Source organism: Somniosus microcephalus, chromosome 6 (assembly GCF_052327205.1).
Source record: "Somniosus microcephalus isolate GS21.2 chromosome 6, FLI_Smic_1.0, whole genome shotgun sequence".
Classification (NCBI taxonomy): domain Eukaryota; kingdom Metazoa; phylum Chordata; class Chondrichthyes; order Squaliformes; family Somniosidae; genus Somniosus; species Somniosus microcephalus.
In genome coordinates this window covers 39,552,903-39,572,034 of record NC_140992.1, presented here as the reverse complement: position 1 = coordinate 39,572,034, position 19,132 = coordinate 39,552,903, and the positions used below count along the sequence as shown (strand labels likewise).

The following is a 19,132-nucleotide window of genomic DNA, read 5'->3' as shown; positions in this document are numbered from 1 at the left end:
AATATGTTGGATGACTTATTTGATTATAATACATCCACCCATGTATGGATGGATATAATGTACATCCTTTATCCCTTCCATCAAGAAATCTTGGATGCAGCAGTGGCAAGCGGGAAGCCAACAGATCAGCGCTCCCTCAATTTACATAGAAGATAGGAGCAGGAGTAGGCCTTTCGGCCCCTCGAGCCTGCTCCACCATTCAATGAGATCATGGCTGATCATCCAAACTCAGTACCCTGTCCCTGCCTTCTCCCTATATCCCTTTAGCCTTAAGAAATATATCTAAATCCTTCTTGAATATATTTAATGAATTGGCCTCAACTGCCTTCTGTGGTAGAGAATTCCACAGGTTCACCACTCTCTGGGTGAAGAAATGCCTCATCTCTGTCCTAAATGGCTTACCCCTTATCTTTAGACTGTGACCCCTGGTTCTGGACTCCCCCGCCATCGGGAACATCCTTCCTGCATCTAGTCTGTCTAGTCCTGTTAGAATTTTATAAGTTTCAATGAGATCCCCTCTCATTCTTCTAAACTCCAGCGAGTATAAGCCCAATCGACCCAATCTCTCCTCATACATCATTCCTGCCATCCCAGGTATCAGTTTGGTGAATCTTCGCTGCACTCCCTCCATGGCAAGAACATGCTTCCTCAGATAAGACGACCAAAACTGCACACAATACTCAAGGTGTGGTCTCACCAAGGCCCTGTACAACTGCAGCAAGACATCCTTGTTCCTGTACTCGAATCCTCTTGCTACGAAGGCCAACATACCATTTGCCTTCTTAACCGCCTGCTGCACCTGCATGCTTACCTTCAGCGACTGGTGCACAAGGACACCCAGGTCTCGTTGCACTTCCCCTTCTCCCAATCAATTGCCGTTCAGATAATAATCTGCCTTCCTGTTTTTGCCAGCAAAGTGGATAACCTCGCATTTATCCACATTATACTGCATCTGCCCAATCACCCAACCTGTCCAAATTATACTGGAGTTTCTCGGCATCCTCCTCACAGCACACATGCCCACCCAGCTTTGTGTCATCTGCAAACTTGGAGATATTACATCTAGTTCCATCGTCTAGATCATTAATATATATTGTGAATAGCTGGGGTCCTAGCACCGATCCCTGCGGTACCCCACTAGTCATTGCCTGCCACTCAGAAAAAGACCTGTTTATTCCAACTCTTTGCTTCCTGTCTGCCAACCAGTTCTCTATCCAAGTCAGTACCTTGCCCCCAATCCCTTGTGCTTTAACTTTATACGCTAATCTCTTATGCGGGACCTTATCGAAAGCCTTCTGAAAGTCCAAATACACCACATCCACTGGTTCTCCCTTATCTATTCTACCAGTTACATCCTGTCCAATTCCACATGTGTAACTCAAATGGAAAATTTAGGCCATGAGTTCTATCAGTGGCTGAAAATATGTCATCAGTGATACAAGAGAATGTGATATGTACTACTTTCAGCTTTTGAATTTTTCTTTGTTACATTGAATGTCTGAAAGTCTGTGCTTCTAGGGATTGAAATTCAACAGGGCACTATTTTGAGCACACTGATTAACAACTTATTCATTTTAAGTATATTAACTCCATTAAAATAGTGCAAACGGGAATCTGACGACACATTAACGAAAAGATCAATTCCAGAAATACATCCTAAAACTGCATACAGGTACTAATAATCTTGAAGAGTAATTAGTAATATAGTTCCAGTGTCATGAGGCACTGTTTCTCAGTAAGTTGCTGTGTACAAGTTGTTCAGCCAGCTCTGAGATGGAACGAGTTAGAATTCCCATTTCTGGATCCTGAAAGAAATACACTACTGTGAATGAACCATTGAAGTCATCACACAGGCAGTATGAAGTGCATTACACCATTCAAAGACATCTTCTGATTAAATGGAATTTTCTTTCTTGCAGCACTGGAAGTGGGGAATATAATGGAAGATACTCTTCACAACAGAATGCATGGTAGTGTAAGTATTATAGCGATAATCTTACAACTATGACTGACCTACAGCCCAAGTGTGAGTTGGCTTCAGTCCAGTGTCAAAGTCAGACCCTGAACTCAGAATCGGGCTGCATTTACACTATAGTAGATTGAGTGCACTCCAAGATCCTCTGTGTTTCTAAGATACCCTATTCTTTTTCGGTCTTTAGAGGTTCCCTTTGCCCTTTCTTTGCCAATGGCATTCACCCGCATCTTCACATCTCCAAAATACCCATTCATAGCTTATTGATCTCTCTCTGTGTCTCCAGGACCTTGCTCACACTGTCAAATCTTCTCATGTCCTCCATGCTTCTAAAATCCCTCCTTCTAACTCTAATAACTCATGATTTCTCTGCCACCATTTTCTTTCTCCAACCAATATCAGTTTCGAACCTCATTCTATCACTGCCCATCATCTTAAATTGCTCCACTAACCACCATATCTGGTGATAGTTCCAAACTCTGGTCACCATGTGCTGCTGCAGAGAAAATCTTACCTTTCAACCTACACTTTCTCCACCATTTTTTTCTGTTCTTCCAGGTTTGCATTTTAGATGACCTGCTAAATGTATTTCTCTTATTATACAGCTTATTTCTTTTAGTATTTTAATAATAAATATAAATAGAGATCTTTCATTACTCTTTCTCACCCGTCACTGGAGCTCTCCATCAAAAAAAACTTGGTCCTCCAGTTTTGCCTTGGTACCTCTGGCCCAACTGCTCAACCCATGTTCTCCCCGCCACTGATGTTCCTATGCTGCTCCACAGTTCTGCCAGTCTTTGGGCTCTCGTCATCGAGTCACAGCCCATACCTTTGCACTACTCCTTCCTACTCCTGCTCTGCTGGTCACTGCAGTTCCCAAATGCCCACAGCTTTATTAAGATGATGAAGGAGGAAGCTGTCCTGCCAAGACAGACTAAATTTCAAGGCTAAGAAAGCTGCGTCGAAGAGAGTTTATAGTCACCACAAATACCTCAGTGGTTCAGGGAGAACATCCACCACCACCTTCTCAGGGCAACTAGGGATGGGCAATAAATGCGGCCTTGCCAGCATCATCCAGATCCCGAGAAGAAATTTTTAAAAAATAGTTCAGAAAGAGTGTTCCCAAGAGGACCATGATGATATAAAGTTCCCTCAGATTTTTCATTTACAATTTTCACACCCCATTGTGAGAGCTGTCCATCAAACCCTATTTCATTTACCATTTAAAAGTAATAGTCCTGGCTCCAGGTTTGCAAAGCTATGGGAGATCAATTAGTACATGGGTTAAGTATCCTTTCCATAAATATTGGCTGTGTTTGACAAGTAGGCTAGTTCGTTTAGATCTAATTAAATCAAAGCACTTCAAATACTGAAAAAAGTAAACATTCATTCAGGTTGTTCATTTGTTCTGTTCCTTGCACCTCAATTCCGTTCCTTCTCACTTGCTGTCAAATTGTGTTATCTTCAGCTGATCTGCTCATTCATTCTCTAATTGTTATGGAAGCCAGGTAAAGTGTAATCTCCAGACTTGGTTGTATGCATTAATTTAGTTATTGAATATTTGGTTAATCTAACCCAAAGTGTTGTTAACTTATTTATAGCAAAACTACAGAAAACTCCAGGCTCAGTCCTGAACTGGGTCATTCCATGATCCCATGCTCACGGGAGCACAGTTGGGCTACAACAATGTACCCCACTTCTCTGACCCGTGCTTCTTGGGGGCACAGGATCTCCTCTTATGATACGCTGAAACTGTAACTACTGTATCGATTATACTTAAAACATATTCTTTTTTTTTAGAAAAATAATTAAACGGTCACTGGAAACAGATGCTATTGATCCATCAATATAGATCTGAGGAATTCAATCAAATGTCTGTCAGTATTTCGCTAAAAATGACACACTGGCCCAAAGGAAATGCTACACAAAAAATGTACTACATTTTTATAGGATCAATCAATATTTTTAATTATATCAATTTTCAGTTACTTAGCCTTTAAATCAACAATATTTTGACAATGTTTACATAAAACTGCTATTTCATATGAACATCTAATCAAATCATATGTAACTTTTATATATATTAACACTTCAATTTTTGTGAAAAATAAGATAATTATAATGCATAAGACTATTTAACAAAGCAAAAATGGAACTTATTTTTATGAAGGGGATTGGAGGAGATGTTCATTTAATGTATTTGAAAGCTAATGATTTAAAAGTTATATACAATTTTTTATATAATACATTCTGTACCAAAATTATGTAATATCAAACTTTTAAATAAAATAGTTACTAAGTCTAATCAAAGGCTGGTGAATGGATTACTTATACAGAGCATTACATTTATGCATTACAAAATCCATGTGTAGGACCAAATAGTTTACGTCTCTTGATCCCTTGGATGAAATCTAATTGATATGGCATTTTATAGCACTACTGTCATACTTTATATACTCAACACTACATAATCCATCAATATAGATCTGAGGAATTCAATCAATGAACTGATAAACTCACCAGTGGTTGCACTCAAATTCAGGATGCAGTTAAGAATCTCCACTAAAACACTCCTTATTGTTAAAACAGGACCTTAAAAGAACTAGAAAAATAATAATAGTTCTCACTATTCATATTAGTGCTATTATTAATACAACATACAAATCAGAGTGACATGATAACCCACTGATAATGTATTCACAGTAATAAGCATAAGATTGTGCCAAAAACTAACATGCTGCCCTTTGGTTGTTTCTCTCCTTTGTTATTTGTCGAATTTCCCATCCAGGGTTGTGGTAATTTCAATGGTGTCAGCTGTGGCTCAGTGGGTAGAACACTCACCTCTGAGTCAGAAGGTTGTGGGTTCAAGTCCCACTCTACAGACTTGAGCACATAAATCTAGGCTGACACCCCAGTGCAGTGCTGAGGGAGTGCTGCACTGTCGGAGGTGCCTTTTGAATGAGATGTTAAACCGAGGCCCCGTATAAGAACATAAGAAGTAGGAGCAGGAGTAGACCATACAGCCCCTTGGGCCTGCTCCGCCATTCAATAGGATCATGGCTGATCCGAACCTAGACTCACGTCCACTTCCCTGCCCGCTCCCCGTAACCCCTAATTCCCTTATTAGCTAGGAAACTGTCTATCTCCATTTTAAATTTATTTAATGTCGCAGCCTCCACAGCTCTGAGGTAGCAAATTCCACAGATTCACTACCCTCTGAGTGAAGAAGTTTCTCATCTCAGTTTTGAAAGGGCAGCCCCTTATTCTAAGATTATGCCCCCTAGTTCTAGTCTCACCCATCAGTGGAAACATCCTCCCCGCATCCACCCGATCAAGCCCCCTCACAATCTTATATGTTTCGATAAGATCGCCTCTCATTCTTCTGAATTCCAATGAGTAGAGTCCCAACCTACTCAACCTTTCCTCATAAGTCAACCCCCTCATCTCCGGAATCAACCGAGTGAACCTTCTCTGAACTGCCTCGAGAGCAAGTATATCTTTTCTTAAATATGGAAACCAAAACTGTAGGCAGCATTCCAGGTGTGGCCTCACCAGTACCCTGTATAACTGAAGCAAGACTTCCCTGCTTTTATACTCCATCTCCCTTGCAATAAAAGCCAAGATTCCATTGGCCTTCCTGATCACCTGCTGTACCTGCATACTAACCTTCTGTGTTTCATGCACCAGGACCCCCAGATCCTTTTGTACTGTTGCACTTTGCAGTTTCTCTCCATTTAGATAATAACTTGCTCTTTGATTTTTTTCTGCCAAAGTGCATAACCTCACACTTTCCAACATTATATTCCATCTGCCAAATTTCTGTCCACTCACTTAGCCTGTCTATGTCCTTTTGCAGGTTTTTTATGTCCTCCTCACTCACTGCTTTCCCTCCCATCTTTGTATCGTCGGCAAACTTGGATATGTTGCACTTGGTCCTCTCCTCCAAATCGTTAATATAGATTGTAAAGAGTTAGGGTCCCAGCACTGACCCCTGCGGAACACCACTAGTTACTGATTGCCAACCCGAGAATGAACCATTTATCCCAACTCTCTGTTTTCTGTTAGATAGCCAATCTTCCACCCATGCCAGTATATTACCCCCAATCCCGTGATTTTTTATCTTGTGCAGTAATCTTTTGTGTGGCACCTTGTCAAATGCCTTTTGGAAGTCCAAGTACACCACATCCACTGGTTCCCCTTTATCCACCCTGTTTGTTATGTCCTCAAAGAATTCGAGCAAATTTGTCAAACATGACTTCCCCTTCATAAAACCATGCTGACTCTGTCCGATTAAATTATGCTTATCCAAATGTCCTGCTACTGCTTCCTTAATAATGGACTCCAACATTTTACCAACCACAGATGTTAGGCTAACTGGTCTATAGTTTCCAGCCTTTTGTCTACCTCCCTTTTTAAATAAGGGCGTTACATTAGCAGTTTTCCAATCTGCTGGGACCTTTCCTGAATCCGGGGAGTTTTGGAAAATGACCACCAATGCATCCGCAATCCCTACCGTCTGCTCTCTCAGGTGGACGTAAAAGATCCCAAGGCACTATTTCGAAGAAGAGCAGGGGAGTTATCTCCGGTGTCAATCAACATCCCTCAATCAGCATATCAAAAAACAGATTATCTGGCCATTATCACATTGCTGTTTGTGGGACCTTGCTGTGTGCAAATTGGCTGCTGCATTTCCCACATTACAACAGTGACTGCACTCCAAAAGTACTTCATTGGCTGTAAAGTGTTTTGAGACATCCGGTGGTCATGAAAGGCGCTATATAAATGCAAGTCTTTCTTTCTTTCATGGTCTCAGCTTGTATTTACTGCATCCTTTTTAACTAATGTTCAGCACACATTTCTGTTAGCGTACTGAAATTTTAACTGGTGCTGGAGAAGAGATCGCATTGTACATACGGGAAATTTAAAGGCCATTTGTTGCTTAAACATAATAGCAAAAATGTATCCAAAAAAAATCACCAAGACCATTGGATACCCTGCCCCCAGAGTTATGAATCAATAAGAATGTGTTGATTTTTCCTTTCAAGAGTAAAGAATGATGTACCTCCCTGGTTACGGAACTTCCAAAGTGCTAATACCAGTGATACTAAGTGGTATCTCATGGCACTGAGGTTGGTCCACCACCAATTAGTTTTTAAATATACAATTTCAGTAGATTCTTCTGTGGATTACCCCTCCTTGGGCACGTCACAGAAAAATCCTTTGATTTTTCTATGGAATGCCCAACGAATGGGGGAAACAAATTGCATGGTTTTCACACTGCCAACACTTTTCAGTGTCCTTTTGGTGCAACAATAATGTTGAGCCCACTACCCCAAAATCAGAAAGTAAAAATTTGAGGACACAGATCAGCAGCAGGATGTAAAAACATAACAGCCTTACTTTACATTAACTCACCAAGGAGAAAGCAATTTCTAGGTGTTTTTATACACATTTTTACAGGTATGTTTATCTTGTGTCCTTGCTTTCTCTCACACTCATATTACACTATTGGACTTCTCCATCAAATGACAGATCTGTTTAACCTGGTACAACAGAATCTGGAACAAAGTCAAATGGCCCAGAAATGTAACAGTGAAAAACATATTCCAAATTTAAAAAAGGTTGTGTACTCAAGCCAGAGGTGCCAAAACCATTGAAACTGCATTCCTTATGTTCTGGCACAATAGGAAGGCTGTTATCTCGTCTCAGAGATCCATCCTGGCAAATATCCACACCTAATATTGTTGGGACGACCCCATTCATTTCAGGTCAGCAGAGGCCAGAGTAGTTGGATCAGAGTCCATTCTTGGATGGGGTGGAAGCTGGTTTAATTGGCAGGCCTGCTGCCTGACCTCTGGTTAGGAGAGAAGTAAGAGACATGCTGCTCCCCCACTTTCTGTGACTACAAGGAAAAAATAGAAAAACAAACACAGGTGCAAATGTAAGATGGTCCGCTGAGAGAAAGGCAAGAAAGACAGACTGGGAGGCTTGGGATGTTTCAATGCTCAACAGAGCTCCTAAATCTCTCTGCACTTCCACAGTTCCTAGCTTCTCGCCACTTAGAAAATATACTGATCTTTCTTTCTTGGGTTCAAAGTGGATGACTCACACTTCCCGACACTGAACTCCATTTGCCCACTCACTTAAGCTATCAATGTCCCTTTACAATGTTCTGCTCCCATTTACATTAGTTACTGCCTAACAGTGCTGTAACTTGGATATACGGCTCTCTATTCCTTCAACTAATTTGTTGATAAATATAGTGAAAAGCTGAGGCCCAGTACAGATTCCTGGGGTTCATCAGTAGTCACATCCTGCCAATTGGAGCGTATACATATTATCCCGACTCTGTCTCCTACCTCCCAGCCAATTCACTAACCATATCAATAGATTGCCTCCAATTCCATGCACTTTCATTTGGAACCTTATCGAGTGCCTTCTGGAAGTCCATATAAATAATATCCATAGACACTCCCTTATCTCCTACGTTAGTGACCTCCTCAAAAAATTCAACTAGATTAGTTAGACATGACGTACCCTTTACTAATCCATGCTGGTTCTCTCTGATCGGTTCATATTTGTCAAAGTGCTGCGTCACTCTGACCCTAATAACAAATTATAGTAACTTCCTCACAACTGACGTTAAACTAACAGGTCTATAATTTCCTGGGTCTCTTCCACCCTTCTTAAATAATAGAGTGACATTAGATAATAAATTAAACATTTAGCTTAAAATACCTCCGGTCTTTTTATATTAACTCTGGGGGTCTCTCCCGATAATCTGTTCTCCTCCATAGGCCTAACGTTTGAACAAATTTCTGTATCGTCCGCAAACTTGCAGACCACTCCTCCAACACCCATATCAAGATCATTTATGAAAATGGTAAATAGCAATGGCTTTAACAACAATTCCTGTGGACACCACTGGTAACTGGCATCCAAGCAGATCCACCTGAGCCACTGGAACAAGACAACAGAATCTCGGTTTAACATCTTACCTGAAGGACATATATACTATAAATACTGATTAGAATTCTGTGGTTGCTGCAGATATGCTCCATATAAAATCAGCTGGAACACACCTGAACTAATGCTCAATACTTCGAATACCTGTAATTTTATAAATGCAGTGCCAACTTCCTTTCTCACAGAATTGCACAGAAAATATGTTGAAAAAAATATATTTTAATATAAATAAAAAATGAACCCATATCATTTTATTTCAGAAATAAATGTAGTTTTATTTTATGAATAAAACACAATTTATACAATGCTTTCAACATGCTACTGTGTTTCACACCATATGATAGATTCTCCTTGGACTGGCTAAAGCAAATGAATCTGCTTTGTTCAGCAGCTGTAAATGATTTCCTTCACTTCCCTGCACATATACCAGTGTGGTTCCAGATATGGCTGATATTCCATTACCAATATTGGGCAGGGGGAAAGGCATGCTGGTACCGTTGTCATTTTTACTAATGAAGCACCAGTACCTATACAAGGAAAATTCTGTACATCTATGCCAATGTTATAGGTATTGGTACGGGATTATATTTATTACTGGTGTCTGGGGGTATCGGTATCAGATCCATAATGGCCAATTGTACTCTTCTTATCCAGAAAATGCTCTTCAAACACATAGACCTGTGAAAAATGCAATCCAAAGAGAAAGTGAAATCGGAGAAACACAGCAGCAATGCACTACTGCCCCTTTTTAATTGTGAGCCTTAGCTTCACGTTGACGGATACTACAGTGAAATTGTACAGACCTAGTCGATCACTAATAGAAATGCATGTATAGTCTTTACAAATATTTAAGGAATTCAGAGGAAAACATCCAAACAGCTCTTATATTACAGAGGAAATTACCTCAGGTTTCAGTATACACAACTTAAATATTTTTTTTGTTTTGCAAGGATCCAACAAGACCTGAGTTAACACTACCATTTTTTTCTCAAATGTAGCATTCTGACAATGTTGCAATCCAAGCAATGCTGAGTACAAGACATGCAACAACCAAACTTCTACAAAACAGATTGAAAAATAAACTTTATACAAATGTGCAGCGTTCAGTTTCTCAGAAATCCCCGGCACCAACAAAATGTCTGTACACGATGTTATTAAATCTTATCATTGCTATTTTGATGGCTTTAAAACACTCTGAGTTGTTCATTACAGTAGCAGTGTCTCTTTGATTCACTTACATAGGCCATTTTCAAACTTACATAGCGCTCTTCTGACCACGACACTCGGGTGGCAGGTTTAAGGCCCAGAGCTGACCGACGCTGTCATTCTCTAGCACCACTTCTGTTGGGTATTGTCAGGTCCAGCTTAATGGGGGAAGATGAGTAAAACACATTGAAGTGCATGTGCTCAATCACACTACCTACACTGTTGGTAAGAAGTTTTAATCTGGTTGGAGAGGAAGGCATTTTAGTAGCTCCAGCATCAGTGTGCTGACAGTCAGCCAAAAACTTGAATCTCAGAATACAAACAAGCTTGGTCAACTTGATTCATTTTTTTAAAAGTTCTCAGCCAGGCACTGTGCTGTGCAGAAGACCGTTTCATCTGGGGTGGATAGTTAGTCGCTTACACAACAACACTTGTAGTTGTGACAGAAAAGGTTAGCGATCAAGACAGTCCTGCCCTGACCTCCTGGGTGTAGCCAGAAGTACAATGGCAGGAACCACCAAGGGGGAAACGGGTGGCAGGAGAAGCAGGGAAACATTACAAGGGGTGACTGCGTGATGTCTCGCCCCGATTCTATGATCCACACTGCCTTTGGTCATGGCACCTTGCCAGGACCATTGAATCACCCCTATACAATTGAAGATTATTTAGTAAATGAATCAAATATTGCTTCTTCAGCCATGCTTTGTCCTGATGTAGTAACCCTTTGAACAAAGCAAGACCCTTTCCCACTTTAAAAATGCAGTTTTTCTTTCACAGAATAGTTACGAGAATAACTTGCTGCAAGTTGTTAATGGCAGCTTTTATGAAGTAGAATCACCGAAATGTGCAGAACTGTAGAACATATTTTAATCAACATTATCTTAGAATAAATTAAAGGCTGCAATCTTGTTCTAGTTTTGATTCTGATGCAGAAATGTTACTGCAGTTCTCAGGAAGAATAGAATGCCTCACAGTCCACAGTTTGAATCCCCATTTCTAACAGACTCTACATGGCTAGCCTCACATTGTCAATACATGAACTATGATATAGGTTTATTCATACTTGCAGGGAATGCACCTCTTATCACCCGAGTGTGGAGTTAGATTGGGTTGAGAATCTGGGCAGAAATCTGCGGCTAGTCTATCTGCTCTCCCAGCTAAAGGTCAAGATATAACAGGATGAAAACTTTGGCTCTTCCACCCTCCTACCTGAGGATGGAGCTGGGTTTTGGAATAGAACCTCAACAAAAGTTTGTCTCTGGTCCATTGTGGGTGGAGTTAGCCAGACAATAGTAGACCTTGAAAAATCTGAGACTGGCCCATCTAATTCCCTACCGAATGATGTTTAAAAACAGGAACCTGTGAGCAGATCCACGAGCTAAATTAACTAGTTCTTATGGTTTCAGAAGGGTGCATGAAGGTCCTAAGTATATAGCCCACAGCTAAACTGCACCCACAACATGCACCTTTGTAATGCTGGACTGGTATCAAATTTAAACATTGGGGAAACTGTGGATCATCCTTTGTTACCGGAACAGCTGTCTGTTGACATTTATACGGGCAGCCAAGACAGTTTTTGCTGCAGCACTAACTGCAATCTGGATTTTGTGGTACTATACTATTTTTTCAGTTTTGGGCTGAATTTAAACCAAGGGCAGAGCAGGGCAGTGAGGGAGTATTGCAAGCCTAATAGGTGAAAGGAATCCTTTGAAAGGCAGCTGTTCGGGGAGGGAGACTGGAAGCCAATATAGGTCAGTAAGCACAGGGGGGATGGGTGAATGAGACTTGGTGCAGGATAGGATACAGGAGTTTATAGAGGGTGGAGGATGGAAAGCCGGCCAGGAGAGCATTGAAATAGTCGAATCTGGAGAGGACAAAGGCATGGATAAGAGTTTTAGCAGCAGACAGGCGATTTTTTAGAAGGTGGAAGTAGGTGGGCTTTTGATGGAGAGGATATGGGGTCGGAAGCTCAGTTCAGGGTCAAATAGAAAACTGAGATTGCAAACAGTGCCCTTTAATAACTAATATAATTATAAACTATTTGCATCGAACCACTTAATCTGTGTGGAAGGACGGGTACCTGATTTGATAAACTTGAAAGCCATTACACTCAGAGAGGAGTCTTGAGAAATGTCGCTCAGTGTTACGCATATTTTATCTGAATTATATTGGAGTGCCTAAGCAACACCACAAGAGGGGTACTGTGCCTATGAAAAGAATACATATGGATCTGATTTTCTCAAATAAATGTTTGTCATCTTGAGCTAAGTTTCCCTCCTAACCCAGTTACTCTGTTTATTCATAATAAACTGAATTTATCATCTCCCCCTTCTTTATTTGCAACACAGATAAAATCGATCACCACCTAAATTTAATCTATGCTCCCCAATGTTCTCCAAGGCTCTGTTGCCACATCATAATCTTGAGCCTGTGGGGCAGTACAGTACAGACTTCTTCACAATCACTGCCAGTTTTCACTTGTATATCTGTGACTGGATTGTAGAAAGGGTGTTTCTACTGAGGTAAAACTAGTCCCATCAGTTCTGTCTTTGACTCGTCATTACTTGTCCTACTATTAGGAAGCACCAGCTCCACCTAGTGAACTAATAAAACTCATTTGAACTTAGGCTGAGAATTTACAGGTATCAAGAACCCTGGGACTTGAAGTAACGATTTCAAAAATTGAGGGACCTGCGCTCTTACTCATGGGGATAGTGACCAACCCCTGAACTCTACTGTAATTAAGTCTATCTGTGGTCATAAATCCATTGTTCCAATTTACAGGTTTGGCCAGAACTGCAGCAAGGAAGAATAGACAATTAAGTGTACTGTAATACTGAGGAAGAGAAATACTTTGACAGATTTAGCGTGACTAGCTTAATGCAAGCTCTCTTTCAGTAAACTAGTGCCGATGGCTTTTAAAAGTCTGCATCTTCTGTACAAATCTAAAATGGATAAACTTTACCTTGATATGAAATCCAGAACGTTAAACTGAACCATTCAACTGTCTTTTAGGAAAACAAATTAAATAATTATTAGAACATCCAATATGACAAATTCAATGCAAAATATAAACACAACTGCAATCTACTATCAACAAATTGTCAAATAAAATTTATATTATAATATATTTATTTTTATATATATATACTTATATACAGCAGGCTGTTGGATTACAGTATGCCACAAAATTACAAATATTTTCACCAAGAACAAAACAAATAACCTGTTGCTTTTGAAGAATACTGTTATTTCAGAAGCTGACTCGCTCCTCCCAGTAGCACCGCAATGCACAAGCAGTGCGAGGGTGAGTTAGTGAGTCATTTGATATCCTTTGCTTCAAGAAAATTGCTCTGGAAAATTCTGTCCGAAGTACATGGGTAGAATATTCCGCCATCCCAGCAAGGTAAGAAAGATGCTGGGGCAATAATCCAGTTCGTCTCGCGTTCCTTCCTCTCCGGAGAAGCTGGTCATCGCCTGTAGGTCAACAACAAATGGTTAGTATGGCTGCTTGTGTAGCTTGAGCCTTTGGTCCTCTTTTATGGTTCTGGGTGGTGTAGGCATCACACACGTTAAATTGGTGTTCCATTTAAAGGTTCTGACACCTTCTCATTATAAGACTGCCTTTATAACAGAAAATGCAGCTAAATAAGCATTAATAATCTGTGTAACTGCAGTTCTGCCAAAGTGTGGAGAACCATAGCCTTGGGTGACACAGGAAGTTTATTGGGGACATTTGCTCACTAGTCATAGTATTACATCCCATCCCCCAGAAATGGCACTGTGGGCAGAGAACCCCTGACTGCTGCATCAGGGGTGTGTAAGCCAATTCATTCATGTTCATTTTGTATAATGAACAGTATGTTGCAGCACACATGGCAGAAGTATCTTTGATAGCTCACATTAGCATGGCAAAAAAATCACAAACTACAAACAATGGGGATGAGGATGAGATTAGAATATAATGCAGCAGTTTCCTTTTTCCACCCCAAGGGCAGGAACACAGTTTACATCTCCTTCCTTATCTCTTCACATCAATAACCGGAACAGGAGAAATCCAAAGAAGCGCTATGTCAGTACCACGTACCTGTGTCGAGCGGTACTGTAAGTGTCTAGCAGGTGGCAACTGGCTAATTCCAGATTCCAGTCGAACATTTCCAGAATCTTCTGACATTCACTTCTCGTCTTCAACCCCAGACAAAACAGCTGCTCAACCTAACAGGAAAACAATGCGAGATGCAGCAGTTAGACCTCACATAGTCACAGATCATTTTAGATCGCATGGGCTCAGAGCGGGAGGTGAACAACTCAGCCTTCCTTTGCATACAAGTAACTATAATACCCCTCCACTGGTCACGAGACAAAATCTACTTACATCAAGAAGACTTGTATCGTACTCAATCAGGTACCATCACTGTGTAAGCATCTGAAGCAGCTCTGAATACCAGGGACAGAAACAACATCATATAACAGCAAAACCGAACCACCTCAAATAATAGTCGGAGCAGCTCATGACAAGAACACAAATGCAGAGTTGGGCTAGTAGGAATAAACTATTCAAGATTTGCAACGTGGGTTGAATGCTCCGGTACCTGTCTGGCACCTTTCCCTGACTCCACCATATCTTTGCATTATTGTCAGTTAATCACCACCACAGTTTTGTGGATTATAACCATCACAGAGCTCTCTACAATCAGTGCACTAGGCTTTATCAGTTCTTTAGTTAAGGCAAGTCTCCCAGTAAAAGCAAAACATCTAGGCAGGAAGGGGAGATAATATAGCGGGAAGAAGAAACAACAGAAAAGAGGATGAGAATTTTGACATTCACACGGATTCACCCAGTCATTTTCCAGAGTGGTCTCCCCAGTTACTAGATTGTACATTGCGCTCTGTGGTGCTCCACATCACCAGAGCTCTCATATCTTTAATTTGAATAATTTCTACTTTACAAAGATTGGACATTGAAGCGGCTTTGTAATAGCACAGCTGTCAACATCGGAGAAACGTTAGAAGCAAAATTGATTACACCATTGAAATTGATTACACCATGTAAACTGTGTTCCTGCCCTTGGGGTGGAAAAAGGTAACTGCTGCATTATATTCTAATCTCATCCTCATCCCCATTGTTTGTAGTTTGTGATTTTTTGCCATGCTTATTTAAAAAGGGAGGCAGACAAAAGGCTGGAAACTATAGACCAGTTAGCCTAACATCTGTGGTTCGTAAAATGTTGGAGTCCATTATTAAGGAAGCAGTAACAGGACATTTGGATAAGCATAATTTAATCGGACAGAGTCAGCATGGTTTTACGAAGGGGAAGTCATGTTTGACAAATTTGCTCGAATTCTTTGAGGACGTAACAAACAGGGTGGATAAAGGGGAACCAGTGGATGTGGTGTATTTGGACTTCCAAAAGGCATTTGACAAGGTGCCACACAAAAGATTACTGCACAAGATAAAAAATCATGGGATTGGGGGCAATATACTGGCATGGGTGGAAGATTGGCTATCTAACAGAAAACAGAGAGTTGGAATAAATGGTTCATTCTCGGGTTGGCAATCAGTAGCTAGTGGTGTTCCGCAGGGGTCAGTGCTGGGACCCCAACTCTTTACAATCTACAGTATATTAGCGATTTTGAGGAAGGGACTGATTGCAACGTATCCAAGTTTGCCAACGATACAAAGATGGGAGGGAAAGCAATGAGTGAGGAGGACATAAAAAACCTGCAAAAGGACATAGACAGGCTAAGTGAGTGGGCAAAAATTTGGCAGGTGGAATATAATGTTGGAAAGTGTGAGGTTATGCACTTTGGCAGAAAAAATCAAAGAGCAAGTTATTATCTAAATGGAGAGAAAGTGCTACAGTACAAAGGGATCTGGGGGTCCTGGTGCATGAAACACAGAAGGTTAGTATGCAGGTGCAGCAGGTGATCAGGAAGGCCAATGGAATCTTGGCTTTTATTGCAAGGGAGATGGAGTATAAAAGCAGGGAAGTCTTGCTGCAGTTATACAGGGTACTGGTGAGGCCACACCTGGAATACTGCCTACAGTTTTGGTTTCCATATTTAAGAAAAGATATACTTGCTCTCGAGGCAGTTCAGAGGAGGTTCACTCGGTTGATTCTGGAGATGAGGGGGTTGACTTATGAGGAAAGGTTGAGTAGGTTGGGCCTCTACTCATTGGAATTCAGAAGAATGAGAGGCGATCTTATCGAAACATATAAGATTGTGAGGGGGCTTGATCGGGTGGATGCGGTGAGGATGTTTCCACTGATGGGTGAGACTAGAACTAGGGGGCATAATCTTAGAATAAGGGGCTGCCCTTTCAAAACTGAGATGAGGAGAAACTTCTTCACTCAGAGGGTAGTAAATCTATGGAATTTGCTACCTCAGAGAGCTGTGGAAGCTGCGACATTAAATACATTTAAAACAGAGATAGACAGGGAATTAGGGGTTACGGGGAGTGGGCAGGGAAGTGGACGTGTGTCTAAGTTCGGATCAGCCATGATCCTATTGAATGGCGGAGCAGGCCCGAGGGGCCGTATGGCCTACTCCTGCTCCTACTTATGTATGTAATGGTGTTTACTTTTTAAAGTGTAATACACTAAGGTCAGTTACATTTTCAAACCAAAGTCAGCCATGGCTCAACATAACTATTGACAGAACAAGTTAAATCAGAAAACAGAACCTACGTGACCATGTGAAGCCATATAAAACTACTTTGCTGAATGGCGTGATGATGGTTTTCAACCTTCAAAAGTGTGAGGGTGAGTTTTGTCCTTTTTTAGGAAGTGCTTGTAACAAAAGGAAGCTGGGTTGAGCTGTACTTGGCCAGATGCCTTGATCTGTGCTCCTGCTCATTCATGGATGTGTGACTTGATTACAAGTTATCATTACACAATGCAGCCTGAAACTTTAACTGCTGTCAAACCACGGTCAGCAGATTAAGTAAAACACACCCCCACAGGGATAGCTCAGCTTGTACAAATCTGTGCGTGACTGCGAACATGGCTGAATACTGGTCCAGTATGGCTCAAGTTGGATTTTAAACACAGACTATGTGCTCTTATTTTAACAAGTCCAGTTCCTCATCTCCATAATCTCTAGAGAGGAAGCTCCATTAGTTGCGACACCGAGGGCACTGGCACTGCAAGAGTTTGAACAAGAGTCTTTCTACTGTCTCCATCAGTGATTACAAACTATTCCCAAGTGAGCAGGGCCAACCAGGCCCTACACCTGCAGCATTAACCCTTTGACTGCTGGAAGTTTTTTGTAGCTTTCCAAACTTGCCCTGGTTTCCTGATGCATAGCAAGAGCCGATATCAGAAAATAAATGTACGCACTGAAGTATAGAATATGAAGTAACCAGAAATAGTAACTCACTCTTCGAAGAATTAAAGAGGAATGTCACTCTTGGGGAAGAGCAACAGGAGGTAGTTTAATCTACAATATTACTCAATACCTAATATGTTAAAATGTATTTAGAATTCTACTGTCCAAGGGGACAAACTCGAACCTTCTCAGTGCAGATGAAGCCTGTGGGAAACCCGCCACATTACGTCAACCGACTGGTAAAGCAAGACCATCTACATTTAGGGGAGTCCTTTTTTCAGGGGTTCAATACAATTAAAAAGTTCAGGCCTGGTTGGTGTCCCAGCAAGTACTTGACTTATTAGTAGCACTGGCGCAGGGATTGACATGCAGGAGTAGGAAGGCGTTTGATCGCCACTCAACCCAGTGAGAACTGTGCAACGGTGGGACTACCACATACATTACCCAAGAGGGTCCTTTGCTGCCAAAACCCCTCAAATGATGGGCTTTCGGCGCAGTACTTTCTGACAGCTAAAAGCTAAAATTTCTCTTATTTTTCAGTGCCTCCACAGCACTGTTCTCATTTAAGGTTGGTGCGATTGAGGTAAAGGATGGATCCGAGCTCACGGTTACCTTGAGGTACTGTACGGCTTTTTGAACATTCCAGGTGTGGTTCTGAAGCGCGGTCTGACATTCCTCCATCGTAACGCCATGAACATTCTCCTGAACCTGAACATAGAAACATTTCTGAACGTCTGATTTATTACCACACCACCTCTCTGGTGTAAATGGGACTACCTCCGTGAAAACCAGTGTGTCTCTTGTGGAACAGTCCAACAGAAAGCGTCAATGTTTACACCACGTATACCGTGCCTGTAGTGATGGTACAATGTCATTTTTAATTGCTCACAACATTGGGAACTATTCCACCTTCAACGAAAGTAACTTTATTCCGCCTAGATCTGTTGCATTTTATAGTCTCTTTCGTAATTATTTTAATAACTAAAATATTACATGTGGTATAAATAACATTCACAACTCCCACCAATGGTTTATTAAGCATCCTTACTTGTTAGTAATGTTCAAGACTGGTATGAATAGTGTAAGCTACTGCTGGGAGCTGTGCACCTTCTACAGATTTGTATGAACTGCTAAATCTCTGTAAACTGGGCACATTTATACAGGTTATCTATCTGCACGTAATATGCAACTTACAGTACAGTATATACTACAGAAATAAATTACAGGTGGCCCTAATGCAATCTGGAGTCAATGAGTTCTACCTGTACCTTTAGTTCATTCGGATCCAGACTTTGATATACTGAATGAAGCTGCAAATTATGTCAGACTCTTGATTGTGAGTAAGGAGGAGCATGGATCAAACCTAGCCAGCTGGGCACTATTTATTAATGTATACAAGTACCACAGCCCTACCATTATTTTAACAATTCCTTTGCTGGGCTTCTGTAACTATTTTCACCCACGGTCAGAATGCTCGGAAAACACGCCGTCCATTTCTGTTACACAAGATAGATATACCTCAGTTATATAAGCAATTATCTAATGGGATATAGTTCTGTGGTGATTCAGGCAGTGCTCTCCAAATTGCAGAATTATTAGGTGACAAATGGTACATGAACTCTATCCATAGAGGACAGTATCACCATGTTTAAGTATTTT

The 19,132-nt window shown here is 41.0% G+C and overlaps 2 protein-coding genes across 10 annotated transcripts in view; one reads left to right on the top strand and one right to left on the bottom strand.

Annotated features, from left to right (window-relative positions):
* The window catches only part of LOC147115634 (mucin-4-like), an 83,170-nt gene extending 81,195 nt beyond the window's left edge, over positions 1 to 1,975 (top strand). Inside the window, exon 26 of the mRNA XM_085990064.1 lies at positions 1,920 to 1,975. Coding sequence (XP_085846190.1) covers positions 1,920 to 1,974 — 55 coding nt within the window. The 3' untranslated portion in view covers position 1,975. The remainder of the gene's footprint in view (positions 1 to 1,919) is intronic.
* Positions 1,976 to 9,187: 7,212 nt separating this feature from the next.
* tnk2b (tyrosine kinase, non-receptor, 2b) overlaps positions 9,188 to 19,132 on the bottom strand; it is a 135,502-nt gene continuing 125,557 nt past the window's right edge. For 7 of the 9 annotated variants that reach the window (XM_085990070.1, XM_085990068.1, XM_085990065.1 and 4 more), the window contains 3 exons: positions 18,086 to 18,181; positions 14,232 to 14,359; positions 9,188 to 13,621 (listed from right to left, as the gene is read on the bottom strand). In XM_085990070.1, coding sequence (XP_085846196.1) covers positions 13,615 to 13,621; positions 14,232 to 14,359; positions 18,086 to 18,181 — 231 coding nt within the window. In that variant the 3' untranslated portion in view covers positions 9,188 to 13,614. Of the gene's footprint in view, positions 13,622 to 14,231; positions 14,360 to 14,519; positions 14,582 to 18,085; positions 18,182 to 19,132 lie in introns of those variants that run through there. The other 2 variants (XM_085990072.1, XM_085990071.1) reach the window with 2 other exon arrangements.